Here is a 17,707-nt window from a genome sequence, read left to right as displayed (position 1 = left end):
GTAATTTGACCACTTACAATACAGTTTGATATTATCACTATTAACACTTCCCCATCCTATACTTTCATATATATATATTCACCTACTAGGTTTAGGTTGACAACTCCTATCTGAATCTAAGTTTTTATACCATTTGAATATATTACAGCATTTATAAAAATAGTTTAGAAGAGTATCCTAAAATGGATGAATTAAGTCTACAAGGGAATTAATAATTGCCTCAAAACAAGGCAAGCCACTTTAGTGATACGGTACAAATAAGAAAAAAAACAGGTGTTACTGAGACTCTGATTTAAGAAAATGACACATTCATCTTATGCTTCAAATTTCATAATTTCTGATAATAATTAAATACAAAGTCAGCACAAACGCAGAATTTATTTCCCTATTGGCAGGTGCCGGTCCCAGTGCTTCTACCTCAGCACATAGAAGTATTATTCATTTAATTATTCATTCATTCAACAAAAACATTTTAAATGTCAGCACTCTCAAAAATTCAGTAACAAACAGAATAGTATCCACATGGTACTTTCATTATAATGATAGAGAAAATGAACTAAAAATCAGTATGTAACATATCAGATTACAATATGAATACATGGCAAGGAAGAGGGATCAGAGCAACTGGCAAAGGTAACAGGGGAGAGTGGTCCCTCCCAGGCATTTGAGAAGAGAGATGAAAGATTTGAATGAAGGGAAGAAACAAACCATTCAACTATCTGAGAGAAGAGCCCAGGCAGAGGGAGCACTAGGTACAAATGCTCTTGGACAAAAGTGAAACTGGTGTACCACGCAAGGATGCCAAAGTAGCTAAGGTGGTCAGGTCAGATTAAGGAAGAAAGAAGTAGGCTATGAGGTAGACAGGCAGGGAGAGACCAGGGTCTAGAGCCTTTAGCCAAAGTAAGCTCCTCAATTTTCTTTATTTTTTCTTTTTACATGCAATAGAAAGACATTATGGAGACATGTGAACAGGATGGGGATATGACCTGACTTACATTTTTAAAGGATTACTTCACAATGTATGAACCTCTGGAAGGACATGAGTGGAAGAAGGGAGGTTAGATACAAAGCTACTGCAGTAGTCCAGAGTCAGTTGACTGAAGATGGTGAGTTTGGATTAGCAGTAGAAACATTAAGGGTATATATTAAAGTTAGCACCAAAAGAATTTGCTTATGGATTGAATGTGAGGTGAGTGGATAATAAAGGGGTCAAGGATAACTCCAAAAATTTCTGCCTGGGCACTGAGGTGAATGGTGGTACTATTTAATAATATGGAAAAAACACAAGAAAGCAGCATATTGTGGGGGTGGGGGGTGGAGTTGAATAAAAGGGGTTGTGTATTGGACATGGGCCTATAAAGCATTCAAGTAGAAGTGTGGTATATAAAAGTTTAGTAAGAATATGCAGTTCACCTCCCCACTACGTGGGATCTGACACCCAGGGTGTAAATCTCCCTGGCGTCTCCCAGGGATGAATCTGGACCTGACATTGTGGGATTGAGAACATCTTGACCAAAAGGGGGATGCAAAATGGAACAAAATAGTTTCAGTGGCTGAGAGATTCCAAATGGAGTCCAGAGGTCCTCTGGTGGGCGTTCTTACGCACTATATAGATAACACTTTTTAGGTTTTATTGTGTTGGAATAGCTAGAAGTAAATACCTGAAACTATCAAATTGCAACCCAATAGCCTTGACTCTTGAAGACCTATGCAAAACAATGTAGCTTACAAGGGGTGACAATGTGATTGTGAAAGCCTTTAACCAGTGTATGGATGGATGAGTAGAAAAATGGGGATGGTGATTTGGGTGTTCTTTTTTTACTCTTATTCTTTTAATTCATATTTTCACTGTTTCTGGTACAAGGAAAATGTTCAAAAAATACACTGGGGTGATGAATGAACAACTATATGATGGTAATGTGAACAACTGATTGTACACTTTGGATGACTGTATGGTAAAATTGAATTTTATAAAAAAGATTATGTAGTTCAGGGGAGAGATCCAAGCTGGAGATAGAAATTTAGGTCTCTTGAGCTTATAGGTAATTTTTAAAATCTGGTGCTTGAATTAAATCACCCAGAGTGGTATAAATATAGAAGAAAAGAGGCTCCAGGGCCTCCAATATTTGGAGGCAGAATGATGAGGATTCAGTACAGAAAATGAGAAAGCAAAGGCTGACGAGAAAGAAGGGACACAATGCAATGTGTTATGAGCCTTAGGAAATTCTTAATCAGTGCCAGGTCAGAGAGGCTGGTCTCTGTCTCTTCCCAAAACACACATTTCTTTTTCTGTCCCTGTGCCAGTTTAGATTTATCATGTCCCTCAAAACACCATTATCTTTGATGCAGTCTTGTGGGGGAAGATGTATTAGTGTTGGTTAAGTTGGAACCTATCGGTTCAGTGTTTCCATGGAGATGTGACTCAATCAACTGTGGGTAAGACCTTTGATTGGATGATTTCCATGGAGGTATTACCTACCTATTCAGGATGGGTCTTAACTGGAGCCTTATAAAAGTGTTCACAGACAGAAGGAGGTGCTACAGACAACAGAGACATTTTGGAGACAGCCACTGAAAGTAGACTTTTGCTGACACTTTGCTCCGGAGAAGCTAAGAGAGGACAAAGCACCCCAAGAGCAACATTTTGAAGAATGCACAGGAGCTGAGAGAGGAGCTAGAAAACAACCTGGGATCAGCAGACACCAGCTATGTGCCTTCCCAGCTAACAGAAGTTTTCCAGACTACATTGGCCTTCTTTTGGTGAGGGTATACTTGTGTTGATGCCTTAATTTGGTCATTTTCATGGCCTTCAGACTGTAACTTTGTAAACAACCCCCCTTTATAAAAGACAGTCCATTTCTGGTATTTTGCATAATGGCAGCATTAGCAAACCAGAACACCATATTAGATGGAACACAACTTTAAATGGAAATACGTCAATGTGAAAATGGTAGAAAAAGTCCATAGGGAAGGAAAAAAAAAAAAAACTAAAAAGAATCTACTACAACATTTGATTTGGAGAAATAGCAACAGCATCAATTCCATTAGCAAGTGTGAGAAGCCTGAAACAATGGCTAGTCTTAAAGACATTACTCAGTGTTAAGTAATCTGAGTTAGCCTTTTAAATAAAATAAGAACCACCACCTGAATACTGCCTTTCTTTAGGCTACCCAGATCAACATAATTAGAAACATCAATCTTCTATTGATAAGAACAGGAAGGGCTAGTCAAAGTGTACTAAGATGGTAAAATTTTAAGGTGGTGATTGACTTATCTTTATGTAATTGCTCAATAGCTCCTAGTAGTATAAAAACCAGAAGTTTGATATTTTTCAACTCACCCAATTTCATGCTACTTCACTTGTTTTGAAATAGATATCTCACCAGCTCTATACACATAGGTAAACACTTCAGGTTTGCCGATTTGCTTTTAGGATTGTGCATTTGCATGAGACTGTGTGTGTGTGAGAGAGCATGAAAGGTACATAATTTAAATCATAGATCACAACTGATCTTAGGAACAAAAGGCAACATTGGGGGTTAAAAAATATTATAACAATTCTCAAGACCCCACCCTGATCATGGTGGCAGAGTGAGACACTAGGGGTCTGACCCTGCACAGAAGCTTTGAACAACCTGCAAGAACAGGCAGAATTACCTTTCTCAAAGCTTCAGAAAACAACTAAAGGGCTGCAATAACAGGGCCAGCACTGAATCAAAGAAACAGGCTACTTAAAAGCAGCAGGATATCTAGGCTCCCTGGGTGGCCGCTTCCCCACTCCCTCACTGGCTGGGCAGGGAGCCAGCCCATGCTCCCCCTGAAGAGTCCTGGCTCTACTTCTGGAGGGAACAGTGTAAACGTTGTGCAAATATAGGGAACATGTATGTCTGGCCAATCTGTATGGTGGTGGTCTGAGGGATTTGTTGTCAAAGAACTTGTCCTGCATGTAGAAGGCAGAACAGAGAACTCTCCTACAGAAAGCTGTGGGAAAGCAATCAAGTCAAGCTGCCTAGGGCAAAGGATTTCTGGCCATAGGACTGTCAGTGCAGTGCCCAGAACTGTGAGGAAACTGTTTCCGAGGGAAAAAGGGATGTTCAGAACCCTGTAAATAACATGGGGGATTCCTAGGACAGGGTTTGTGTATTGGACATGGGAGATTTCCTAGGACCAGATGCACATACCCAAGACAAGACATATGTGCAGAAAAACAGGGAGACCCCAACGCTTTGGCCTGGAGCTATTCTCCAGTCATTGTATTGATAAGCCCTGAAGGAGACCAAATACATAGGTCAATCTACAAAGACTGGGAAAGGTATTTGGATTTTTTCCTCTATTTTTTTCTTAGCGTCTGTCAATCAAGGACCATTCTATCATAACACTAGCTGGATACAACCTTAAGCAAAAGACACCTCAGAATCTAAATTCCAGCAATAACACACTAAAATACCAAAATGTCCAGGTTTCAATGAAAGGTTATAAAACATACAGAGAAAAAGGAAGTGATGGCCCAGGCAAAGGAAAAGATAAAAGTATTAGGAGCCATCAGTGAGGATGACCAGACCTGGGACGTAACAGGCAAACACTTTTTAAAAAAATAATCCTAAGTATGCTCAAAGAGTTGAAGAAAAACATGGACAAAAAAACTAAAGGAAATTGGGAAAAGAACAGATGAACACAAAGAAGTTATCAACAGACAGACGGAAATTATGAAAAGGAAACACACAGCTGAAAATCACAGTAACAGAAATTAAAAATTCTCTAGAGGTGTTCAGCAGCAGATTGGAGCTGACAGAAAAAACCGATAACCTGAAGATAAGACAACTGAAATCATTCAGTCTGAGGAGGAGAAAGAAGAATGAAGAAAAGTAAACAGAGCCTGAAGAAACCTGTGGGATACCATCAAGTGTACCAATACACACATTGTGGGAGTCCCAGAAGGAGGAAAATGGGAAAAGCGGGCAAAGAGAATATTCACAGAAATAATGGCTGAAAATGTCCAGAATCTCATGAAAGACAAGAATAGGCACATCCAAGATGGTCAACAAACTCCAAATAGGATACACCCAAATTGACCCATGGCACAGCATACTGTTGTCAAACTGTTGATGCCAAAGATAAAGAGAGAATTCTGAAAACCACAATAGAAAGGCAACATAGCAAGTACAAGGGGGCCTCAATAAGACTGAGTGCCGATTACTGATTGAAACCATGGAGACAAGAAGGCAGTGAGATGGCATAACAAGCTGAAAGCAAAAAAAGAACTGCCAATCAAGAATTCTATATCTGGCAAATTTATCTTTTAAAAATAAGGCACAGATTCTTATGAAGCGCATTACTGCAAAGGAGAGGCTAAACTTGCATATAATTGTGCCTAAGAGTCTCCCCCTGCGTACCTCTTTGTTGCTCAGATGTGGCCCTCTCCCTCTCAAACTGAGCCATCTTGACAGGTGAACTCTCTGCCCTCCTCCCTATGTGGGACCCGACTCCCAGGGTTGTAAATCTCCCTGGCAACGCAGAATATGGCTCCCGGGGATGAACGTGGACCCGGCATCGTGGGACTGAGAGTATCTTCTTGACCAAAAGGGGGATGCAAAATGAGACGAAATAGTTTCAGTGGCTGAGAGATTTCAAATGGAGTCGAGAGGTCACTCTGGTGGATGTTCTTATGCACTATATAGATAACACGTCTTAGATTTTAATGTATTGGAATAGCTAGAAGTAAATACCTGAAACTACCAAACTCCAACCCAGCAGTCTGGACGCCTGAAGACAATTATATAATAATGTAGATTACAAGGGGTGACAGTGTGATTGTGAAGTACTTGTGGATCACACCCCCTATATCTAGTGTATGGATGAGTAGAAAAATGGGGATAAAAACTAAAGGACAAATGGGGTGGGATGGGGGGTATGATTTGGGTGTTCTTTTTTCACTTTTATTTTTTATTCTTGTTCTGGTTCTTTCCGATGTAAGGAAAACGTTCAGAGATAGATTGTGGTGATGAACGCATAACTATGTTATCATACTGTGGACAGTGGATTGTATACCATGGATGACTGTATGGTATGTGAATGTATTTCAATAAAACTGAATTTAATTAAAAAAAAAAATAAGGCACAGATTGAGATATTTGCTCATAAATAAAAACTGAGGGAGTTCATCACCACTAAAGCAGCCTTAAAGACAATACTAAAGGGAATTCTTCAGACTGGAAGGAAAGGATACTAGACAGTGGATCAAAGAAGCATAAAGAAACAAAGACCTTCAGTAAAGATAACCATATGGTAATCATAGATGCCAGTATTACATTACTGTATTTTTTGGTATGTAGTCTACTTGTTTACTTCTTACATGTGCTAAATTGCTAGTTCCTGAAAAGTAATGATAAATCTATGGTTTTGGACATACAGTGTGTAAAGACAGAATTTACAACAAGTACAACAAAAAGTAGGGAATGCTATTGAAGGTAAGTTGGTGTCAAAATAGATTTAGGATGTTGGATTTAAGCCCAATGATAACTACAAAGAAAATATCTGGAAAAAAAAATACATAGAAAGAAATAAGAAGTGACTCAAAATGGTACACTAAAAAAAAAAAAAATCAAATAAATATTAAAGTAGGCATTAACAGAAGAATTGAAGGACAAAAAAAAACATAAGACTTACAAAGACCAAATTGCAAAATGTCAGAAAAAAGCCCAGCGTTATCAATAGTTAGTTTAAAGGTAAATGGATTAAACTCTCCAGTCCAAAGGCAGAGATTGGCAGAATGGATTTAAAAAAAAACATGACTTAATTATAGATATTTTTAAAAGACTCACATTAAATTCAGATACAAGTAGGTTAAAAGTGAAAGGATGGAAAAAATACATCATTCAAATACAACCAAAACAGAGCTTAGGTATCTATACTAATAACAGATTAAATAGACTTCAACTCCAAAACTGGTATGAGGGACAAGAAAGATATTATATACTGATAAAGGTGTCAATTCAACAAGACATAACAATTATAAATATATATTACCTAATAGCAGAGCCCCAAGATATATGAAGCAAATACTGACAGATTTGAAGGGAGAAATAGACAGTTCTACATTAATAGTAGGATATTTCAATACGTGGCTTTCAATAATGGGTTGACAACTAGACAGATGATCATTAAGGAAACAGAAGAGTTAAATAATGCTATAAACTAACTAGAACTACCTAGAAATTTCACTCAAAAGCTGCAGAATACATACACTTCTTTAGTGTACATGGATTATTCTCCAGTATAGACCATATACTAGGTCACAAAACAAGTCTAAAAAAATTCAAAAATGTTGAAATCATACAATGTATCTTCTCTAACCACAATGCAATGAAGCTAGATATCAACAACAGGGAGAACTGGAAGAGTCACAAATATGTTGAAATTAAACAATACACTCTTAAGCAACTGATGGGTTAAAATAGAAAACACACAGGAAATTAGCAAACAGAATGAGGCAAATGAAAATGAAAACACAACATTCAAAAATGTATGGGATAAAGCAAAGGCACTGCTGAGAAGGAAATTTATAGCTCTACATGCTTATGTTAAAAAGGTCTCAAATCAGAAATCTGTTCTCACAATGGGAGGGTCTAGAAAAAAGAAGCACAAACTAAAAATATTGTAGCAGAAAAAAATAACAAACAAAAATAAAAAAATTAGAGCTGAGATAAATGAAATGGAGAATTCAAGAAAAAGAATCAAGGAAACCAAAAATTGCTTCTTTGAAAAGATTAATAAAATCAACAAACCTTTAGCTAGACCAACAAAGAAAAAAGAGAGAGAATGCAAAGAACTAAAATGAGAAATGAAGGGGGGGGGGCATTACTACCAACCCCACAGAAATAAAAAGGATTATAAGAGGATCCTGTGAACAACTGTACACCTACAAATTAGATAACCTAGATGAAATGGATGAATTCCTAGACACACAACAAACTACCTGTGCTGACTCAAGAAGAAACAGAAGGTCTCAGCAGGCCACTAACTATTAAATGAGACTGAACCATTAATCAAAAACTGCCCACCTAAATAAAGCCCAGGACCAGATGACTTCACTGGTGAATTTTGTCAAACATTTCAAGAATTCATACCAATCCTGTTCAAACTCTTCCAAAAATTTGAAGAGGAAGGGATACTTCCTAACTTATCCGATGAGGCCAACACCACCCTAATACCAAAATCAGATACAGATACCATAAGAAAATAAAATATAGACCAATATCCTTTATGACTATAGATAAAAAAAATCCTCAACAAAATACTAGTAAACTGAATCCAACAGTACATTAAAAGAATTACACACCATGATGAAATGGGATTTATCCCTGGCATGCAAGGGTGGTTCAACATAAGAAAATCAATTAATATATTGCACCCCATTATAGAACAGAGGAAAAATCACATATCTTCTCATTCAATGCAGAAAGGGTTGACAAAATCCTGCAACCCTTCTTGTTAAAAACACCTAGAAATCTAGGAATAGAAGGAATCTTCCCCAATATAATAAAGGGCATACACAAAAAACTCACAGCTAACATCATACGCAACAGTGAAAGACTGAAAGCTTTCCCCCTAATATCTGGAACAAGACGAAGATGACCATTGTCATCATTGTTCTTTGACACTGTACTGGAAGTTCTCATCATAGCACTTAGGCAAGAAAAAGAAATAAAAGGCATCCCCTTTGGGAAGGAAGAAGTAACCTTCCCTATCTGCAGATGAGATGATTGGATATACAGAAAATCCTGAAAAGTCCATAACAAACCTAGTAGAGCTGATGAATGAATTCAGCAACATGTTGGGGTACAGGATCAATATGCAAAATCAGAAGTGAGTCTGTACACTAGTAATGAGCAATCTGTTGAGGAAATCAAGGAAAAAATCAAATTACAATAGCAACTAAAAATATCAAATATCTAGGAACAAATCTAACGAAGGATGTAAAGGATTTATCCATGGAAAACTATTAAAACTTTGCTAAAAGAAATCAAAGAAGATCTAAATAAATGGAAGGACATTGTGTGTTCATGGATTGGAAGTCTAAATATTGTTAAGGTGTCAATTCTTCCCAAAGCAATTTATAGATTCAACACAATTCCAATCAAAATTCCAACAGCCTTCGTTATAGAGGTGGAAAAGCCAATCATCAGTTCATATGGAAGGATGAAGGGTCCAAGCTAAAACCATCTTGAAAAAGAAGAATTAAGTTGGACTCACACTTTCTGATCTTAAAACTTACTATTAAGCATTAGTAAATCAGCATGGTATCAACACAAGGACATACAGACCAATGGAATCAAACTGATAGTTCAGTAATAAACCCTCACATGTATGGCCAATTGATTTTTGACAAGAGTGTCAAGTCCACTCATTGAGGAAAGAATAGTCAATTCAACAAATGGTGCTGGGAGAACTGGATATCCATATGCAAAGGAATGAAGGTAGACCCTACATCATACCACATACAAAAATTTACTCAAAATGGATTGAAGACCAGAGCCTTAGTTACCAGATTCTGCTTCCTTTAAAAATGACTGTTGTAATAGGAGGGGTTGTATGTATTCTTTAACTGCCTTATTAGTAATCAGAATTTCTAATTAGCAAAAGAGGGGGAAAATGGTGCGATTTAAAAAGCAGCATTTCTTCAGTCAAAATGGATCCCTGAAAACGGCAAATGGGATCCTTATCACTTGTCAACCTGACCAGGTCCTATTCATGTCCTAACTGAATTTCCAGAAGCACATGAGTGTATCAACTTACAATCACTAGCAAGCATTTTAGAATTCAAATAGGGAAGCCTAAATTTAAACAAGATGCTATTTCTTTCTTTATTTTTCCACCGAGTATTTTCATTCCTTTTCTGTGGGAATGCAGCTTGTCCCCATTTTTAAAAACCTTACCTTTTTAAAATATAAAAAATGCTCTAAATGCATAAAAGAATTTATGAGGTATATAAACACAGTTTATTGATGTCTCTATATAATTCTTAGATAGTATGCATCAATACATAGAATATATTTTAAAGTTGATAAAACCTATACACAAATATAGAAACTCAAGTTTTGGGAATTCCTACGTCATTTATCAGAAATGTCTGTCAACTGCACATGAAGTTTGAAGATATAACTACAACTTGGCAGCTGTGCCACTTTGGCTGTATTATGTCCCCTAAAATGCCACGTTCTTTAATGCAATCTTGTGGGGGTAGATGTATTATTATTAGGTTGGAATCCTTTGATTGAGTGTTTCCATGGAGATGTGACTCAATCAACTGTGACTGAAAAGTTTAATTGGATTATTTCCATGAAGATAGTGGACTCAGCCCATTCAGGGTGGGTCTTGATTTAATCACTAGAGTCCTGTAAGAGAGCCCACAAACAGAAGGACCTCAGAGCAGCTCAGAGAGACATTTTGGAGACAGCTGCTGAAAGCAGACTTTTGCTAACACTTTGGGGATGCTAGCCCAGTACTTTCTCTGGAGAAGCTAAGAGAGGACAAAACACCCCAAGAGTAATATTTTGAAGAATGTACAGGAGCTGAGAGAGGAGCTGGAACACAACCCGGGATCAGGAGATGCCAGCCATGTGCCTTCCCAGCTAAAAGAGGTTTTCTAGGCACCATTGACCCTCCTGCGGTGAAGGTATACTCATTTTGATACCTTAATTTGGACATTTTCATGGACTTCAGACTAAATTTGAAACCAAATAAACTCCCTTTATAAAAGCGAATCCATTTCTGGTATTTTGCTTGACGGCAGCATTAGCAAACCAAACAGCAGCCAACTTGGAATATATATTCCATTATCTATCAAACCTTGGCCACCTTAACTAACACCATCAGGACAAGTATTCTTGTTTCTTTGTTTATTTTGAAGCTCTTCTCTCATCTCTAGTTCCACCTTCTTGACATATTCAAGGTTAGTATATATGCTTCTACCCCTTTACCCTTGCTCAGTCATAAAACTCAAGTTTTATTTCTTTGTTAGCCTCAACCTTCAATTCTATCTTAATTAAATCTTAAAGTTAGATCATGGAAATTTGAACTAGTTAGATCATGGAAATTTGAACTAAGCCGGTATAGGACAAACACTTTGATAATTAGTTTATTTTCTGCCAGAACGCAGAAAAAATGAAATATAAAGACAGGATGAAAAAGAAAATAAAAGATTAATATAAGGACATACAAAGGGCCATTGCACATAATTTGTGGAGTCTCTCTCTTTAGAAAAATCTGCAACGACATAACTGATACATCAAAAGAAAATACCTGTATTTTACCACCTCTGATTTGTACTGGAAATAGGTAGATGATAAAGGCTTCATTGTGCATTTACTTTAAATAGCCAAGTCCCATAGTAGTTCATATGTAATGTGATTTATCTAAATTAAATCTATACAGATAAGACTAGCAATACCTTACATTTGAAAGAGTTAAGTTTGCCTTGTACATAGCATTATAACATCTTACATTTGATTTGATGCATGCAATGAATCTATAAGATTAGTAGTTATTTTAACCTAGTTTAAGAATGAGGAAACCAAGGTTTGGAGAAGTTAAATCTCTTGTCCAAGTTACAAAAATTGGACTTACATCTAGGTTTTCAGATTCAAAACCAGTCATTGTTCTCTTCAGTAAATCATATTAGTATCTACAGCTACGTTATGACTATAATATGTACAGTCTAAATGTCTAAGATTTAAAAATTGTAATAATTTGGCAAATCTCTATTTTGATAAAATGTTTGATTAATAAAGGCCTCTTCAAATTTATATTATTTTAGAGGCTATATGCCAAAGCAAATATGAAGCAATAATATTTACTAGAATGCTGTAAAGAACACACAAAAAAAGCATTTAGAGCAAAAACACACCCCAATAAATTCTTGCTAAAAATAAAAATAACAGTACTTGAAGGCTAAGGGATTTAAAAATAAATGGCTAAATGTAACATTAGGGTCACACTGTGATGGAATGAAAGTGGTTCTTTCCCAATAGGTATGACAGCTGATATTACAAATTTGTCTTCAATTAATGAATGGAATAATATATTCAATGGAAATATTCTATGTCTTGATCTGAACAATGATTAAATGGTATATATATTAAATTTCAGCAAGCTATTCTGAAGATTCGTGTTCTCTACTGTCTGCATGTACTATCTCAAAAATTTTTACAAAAGGAAGTTACAGCGAGATAAAATACAAGAATACAAAAATATATACCATGTAAGAAAGTAGAAATAGCACAAGAGACTGTAACATTATGATCATTAGAATGCACAAATTGTGATTGAGAGCCATATATAATTAGATTGTTCTCTCTGAAGACAAATGCAGAATATCTGAAGCCACTGTTATTATGACAAGGTTAAAGAGTTCATGAAAATCCTGTCTGAACAATTTTAATAGAAATTTTCCTCTGCTGAAGAGAAATTAAACCAAAGCAGTCAACTGGAAATTATTCTGCAGATAATTTCACCATTAATTTTAAATAACTGAAATATTAATAAGAAACTCAGAAACCTTACATGAAAAAAAACTTCTAATTACTAAATTTAAGAGCGACAAATATTGGAAATAGTAAAAATAATAGAAAGCAAATACAACATTGACTAATTACATCCAGAAACTATCATTTTTCAAATAAATGTAATGTTGCATAGAACTTGAAAGTTATTTGCATATTTTTCTACCTCTTAGCTCATTCATAGTGGCTTTTGTAGAAAGGACTTTTTTTTTAAATCCTCAGTTTTTCTTGTAAAAGGAACTGAATTTATAACATCTCTAGCAATACACTAAATATTTTATTACTGAAATTACCCCAACACTGTCTCAAAACCCTTAGAACAAAAGACTAAACTTTACTTTGGTACCTTATAAAAGCAGATGTAGGAAAGTGTGAAACACAAATTCTGCCAGTTGATATAGATTCCTAAAGCCCCACAACAGAGAAAAGTCTGTGAAAAGTGAGTGACTGCCCTGCATGGCTGACGAAAAGCAGGTGCTCAGGAACATGGACTTCAGCTACGTGATTTTTCAGACACAAACAAAAACTGACTCTGGGGCAAACGATGCTGGAAAAGTTACTTTTGGCAATATCTCTCCTATGAAGCTTCAGTGGCTTGAATGCTGTAGACATGCAAATCTAGTCGAGCATTTAAAAAAAATCAGTGCAGTTTAAGATTGTTCATGTATAACAGCTCATTATTTAATCAATCAGAGATAACCAAACATGAAATCAAGGGCCTGGTTTTGCTTGACCCCTCTGAAGCTGCTGCCATTTTCATTCATTAGCTTTTTAATAATAAAACCTTTTGATTTTCAATTGTGCTTTGGAGTAACATGAAAAAGTTGAACTCCTCAATTGTACCAGAGATAATGCTACTTTTAAACAACCAAGGGACCTTATCTTGGCCTATCACGACCAAGCATGCAGCCGTGCATCCATGCGTTCATGCATAATAGCAGCAGCACACAACACAGTGCAAAAATGGCAAAGAAAACCAAGTGGTGGCCATGCTAGTATTTTTTCAAGGGTCTCCTTACCAAATAGTGAAATCCTATGCCTGACAAGAACTCCAAGTTTGCAGAATAGGCTGAAGACAAAAGAAAAACAAAAGAGAAAAGGGAAGGGGGGAGGGAAGGTAGAAAAGACAGGGAGAAATAAAAAAATAAAAAAAAAAAGAAGAAAAAAAGAAAAATAAACAGCTGATATATGAGCAGGAAAAAAGCGACATGATGTCACGCAGAAAGAATCAATTTTCCGAGCAGAATGTGGAATAAAGTTATTAAAGAAAGAGTCTTTGAGTGCATATCTTAACAAACATGGTTAAAAAAGCACATATTATAAGTAAAGAAACCAAAAAAAATTTCGAAAGCAAAGCTAATTAATATAAAAGCGATCTACATGAACCCCACAAGAATATACTTCTGAAAACCCACAAGAAAAAGTTTAATTTTATCTGCCCAAATGTATTGCTGAAATTGTAGAATATTTTATATTATGGGCATTATTTAATAACAGAAGTATTGTGCTCTGGGTGTATATTTAGTTTCAGCATATTTTGTTTGAGCTTTCCTTCTTTCCCAACCTTGATCACAATCCTTACACATATATCAAAACAACCAGTGAATTTGAAAACGTTGAAGTATATACAGAATTTGAACAACTGATAATCACTCAGATGAAAACATTCCAAATGTGATAACTTAATAAGATTTTCAATGCTAGCGAATGAGTTAAACATATTTCTCATCTCCTCCAAAGCAATCTCCTGGGTCCTTGTGTTCTTCATGGTGTTTAGCAGTGGGAGATACAGAATAGCTGTTGCCAAAGGAATGCATTTAGCATGACAGAAGGGGAATCAGGTATCCACTAACTCATCAGATCCCCAAAACTACAAGATAGTTGCTTTTGTCCTGTCTTTTCACCCAGCCTCACTCCTGTGTCTTCCTTGCAGGTCCATCTTCAGGGATACCCTTTCCTCACTTCCATTCTATTCTTTCTGAGGACTCAACTCAGGAGGTGTTTGCTCCAAGAAACTTCTCTAACACCCAGCGTTCCTTCACCACTCCCAACCCAAGCTGAACTAAGTTCCCTTCTAGCTGCTCCCAGGGGTCATCTGTAGTTCTCTACCATGGCACTTAATCCCCTCCCCTCATATTACAACTGGCATTACTTTAACATCCTCTCATGCTTTCAGAAAGCACAAGCTCTACTCAGCCAAGACCCCATTGTTGAAAATTCATTTACACAGTCCCACATACATCTGATTTTCCCAATATTTAAAGATCTGTCCTCACTGTCCCACACTCTCTTGCTCAGCTCTCCCATTACCAGCAGTGCTCAAACATGCACCTTATAAGATTAGGGATACCGGCTATACAACGGAATATAATAAAGGCAATTGATCCATGGCAGGAGGGGAGGAAAGGAGATGGAGAAGGTCACACCTGTGATTTATACCTTTTGAAGTGAGTTTTAGCCTTCGTACCTCACTTCAGTAACAATGTGGAATAATTTGTTGATGGAAATTAATGACATAGGGCCCTTTGTAGCTTTCCCAAGAAAGCGTTCGTCCCGAAATGACTAAACAGATTTGAGGTTTGGGGAAATATATCAGAGCTAAAAATATAAAATAATGACCTACTCAAGTAGCTACGAGACATAAGATCTTAGACACTTGATCTGATTTATTTATCTTTGTTTTCTAATTTTTTAAAAACACAATAAATGAGGGCATCTTTCTTCAGATGGCCTTATCTACTGTGATTTATGGTTGATGACTGCTGTGCATGTTCCTTCTAAACAGAGATCACATCCTAGAATTCTACACATTTTGGATCCCTGTATCTCAATTTATTTTAAGTGATATCTGTTACCTATTACTAACAGACAACCTCTTGTATTCAGGGTGAAATATCCTTAATGGAGATATTCTTAATGATGTTGAATTTATAATGCTGGATCATGTTTTCACCCAATGAATCCAGACGTAGGATGTTGTGCTGTAATGGAAAACAGAATTGCCCTGTATGTCATTCTATCACATCACACTTAATGCCTGAGAATCTGTCAGAGAAAGATGATTTCTTTACACAGCTGTTCCCTAACCAAAGCAGTGACAGAAGTGCCACCAGAGAGAAATAGAGATAGAGAAGGCTAGGTATTCAAAAAGATAAATTGTATCTCTTTCCCCTCCTGGGCCATCCAGTTTCAGGGCACAGTTTGTGTACAGAATACACGAAGCCTTGTCCTATTACTTTCTCTAAAAGATATTTTTCTGTAACACTTTTGTTCCCTTCTTCTGCATTCTTAAATTTATAAGAGTTAATAATGTCTACACTTCACATTTACTCATTATAAATGAGTAAGAAAGCAAGCAAGAAGGCAAGCAAGAAAGCAAGCAAGAACGAACAAACAAGCGAGTCTTATTTTGGCAGTTAAATTCCATTCAATATTTTACTAAAAATCTACATAATCTATATTCCTCCTAAATCATCAACATCTACAGTTTATGTTATCTACATCTAGAAAATATTCCCGTTCCTCTACCCGTGACCTTTAAACTCTCTAAGGTCAACTTTGAATGCCATGGACTCCCATAAATCTCTAGCCGATACACACCCAACCAATACATTCTTACTTTGCTTTGAATCCAATAGTGCTACTCGACTTTATTCTTCTATTAGAGCTACTATATTCATACTCACATGGTTAGCAACTGCAATGGACACTCCTGGAGTGCAGAGATGGAGTCTTACTGACTTTAGACTGAGTTCATGCTCAATGCTTAATTTCTAGTACCAGGAATTAAGTATCTAAACATCTAATGGAAACAACTGTTTTTTAGTTGTGGATAAGTTAAGTTAGACCCACACAACTATTATTGCTCACAACTGTTCACTGATAAATCAAAACCATCCTTGCGGTATTTATCATGTCTATCCAGGCATGCTTATTTATTCGTAATAGTAGGGCCAAGCTTTCTTTTTTAACCTGTTTTATCAGAGAACGTTAGTGTAATAGCTCAGATTCACTGAAGTTGTAATATCTAACTAAAGTGGTAAGAAATAAGATGTTATAAATTTCAATGATTCCATTTTGACATGTCAAAGAAATTACTTAGCTGTATTTTGTTGTGGTGGTGGTGTTGTTTTACAACATATTTGAATGACTAAAAAGGTCAGACTTTTTCATTCAAAAAAATAAAGGAAATACAAAAAAAGAAAAAAATCAACTATAATACATTACACAAAGGAAATATCTGTTAAAATTAAGTTTATTTCTGATCAGTATTTTTCTATACCTACAGTTTTACAATTTTTAAAAAATTTAGGATAATTCTATAAGCATATATTTTGTTTTTTATCGTTATCATTTCCCTAAGTAATTACAAATTTGTATACATCAAAATTTTAATGACTATGCAGCATTTTGTATATATATGTGCCATGATTTATTTGTTCATTACCTTTTGGTTTTCTCACCCCTGAATTTTTTCCTCCGAGGTTAAATTCTACCTATGTTTGGCACTAAAGTACTGTGATGAAATAAGGTACCTCTATTGTTGGTCACCTCATTCCTAAGCATTGGAATTTAAATGGCTTATGCTGTTTTTTAAAGGAGCTAATGAGGGAAGTCAAATTTGCCAACTCTCTTTTCAAGAGGTGAAGATAAGCCAAAGATGAAAAATCAAAAATATTCTTGTGCAATGTTGTTAGAGAGAAAGTAGTCTAGGGATCCAACACTACATCAACTGAGGCTAGAGCAGAATAACACAGCTCTTTTGATTTATGCTATAAGGGATACAGCGTTGGTAAAGGAAAATAAGATAATTTTGTGGTCAGTGAATGGTTTTTAGGGTAAGGCTGAAAATTGAATGGGGATAATAAATCAAAGGAGAGGGGAAAAATTAGAATTTACATCATTTTATTTGTATTTTTTTTCATTATTTTCTCTGAATGTATTTTCTCTTGATTTATTTGAGTCATGTCTAAATTAACAAAACCCTCTGGGAATAAAAGCTTTTGTCACTGAAGGTTAACTGAACCCAGAGAGGACTAGAAGACTTTCCAGTATCTTGTATACCTCAATGTTGGATGGTAACTTGGTATGGCTGTGTTATCCAGCTACTTGTGTGCACACAAAGTCCACAAAGAAGACAATGGCCA

The 17,707-nt window shown here is 36.1% G+C and overlaps 1 protein-coding gene across 5 annotated transcripts in view; it reads right to left on the bottom strand.

Annotated features, from left to right (window-relative positions):
- RYR2 (ryanodine receptor 2) overlaps positions 1-17,707 on the bottom strand; it is a 769,122-nt gene that overhangs the window by 152,670 nt on the left and 598,745 nt on the right. For all 5 annotated transcript variants that reach the window (XM_037821856.1, XM_037821863.1, XM_037821872.1 and 2 more), the window contains exon 62: positions 13,580-13,629. In XM_037821856.1, coding sequence (XP_037677784.1) covers positions 13,580-13,629 — 50 coding nt within the window. The remainder of the gene's footprint in view (positions 1-13,579; positions 13,630-17,707) is intronic.

The sequence above is a fragment of the Choloepus didactylus genome, chromosome 2 (genome assembly GCF_015220235.1).
Source record: "Choloepus didactylus isolate mChoDid1 chromosome 2, mChoDid1.pri, whole genome shotgun sequence".
NCBI lineage: Eukaryota > Metazoa > Chordata > Mammalia > Pilosa > Megalonychidae > Choloepus > Choloepus didactylus.
Note: the sequence above shows the minus strand (reverse complement) of the source record. Positions and strands in the feature narration are given on the sequence as shown.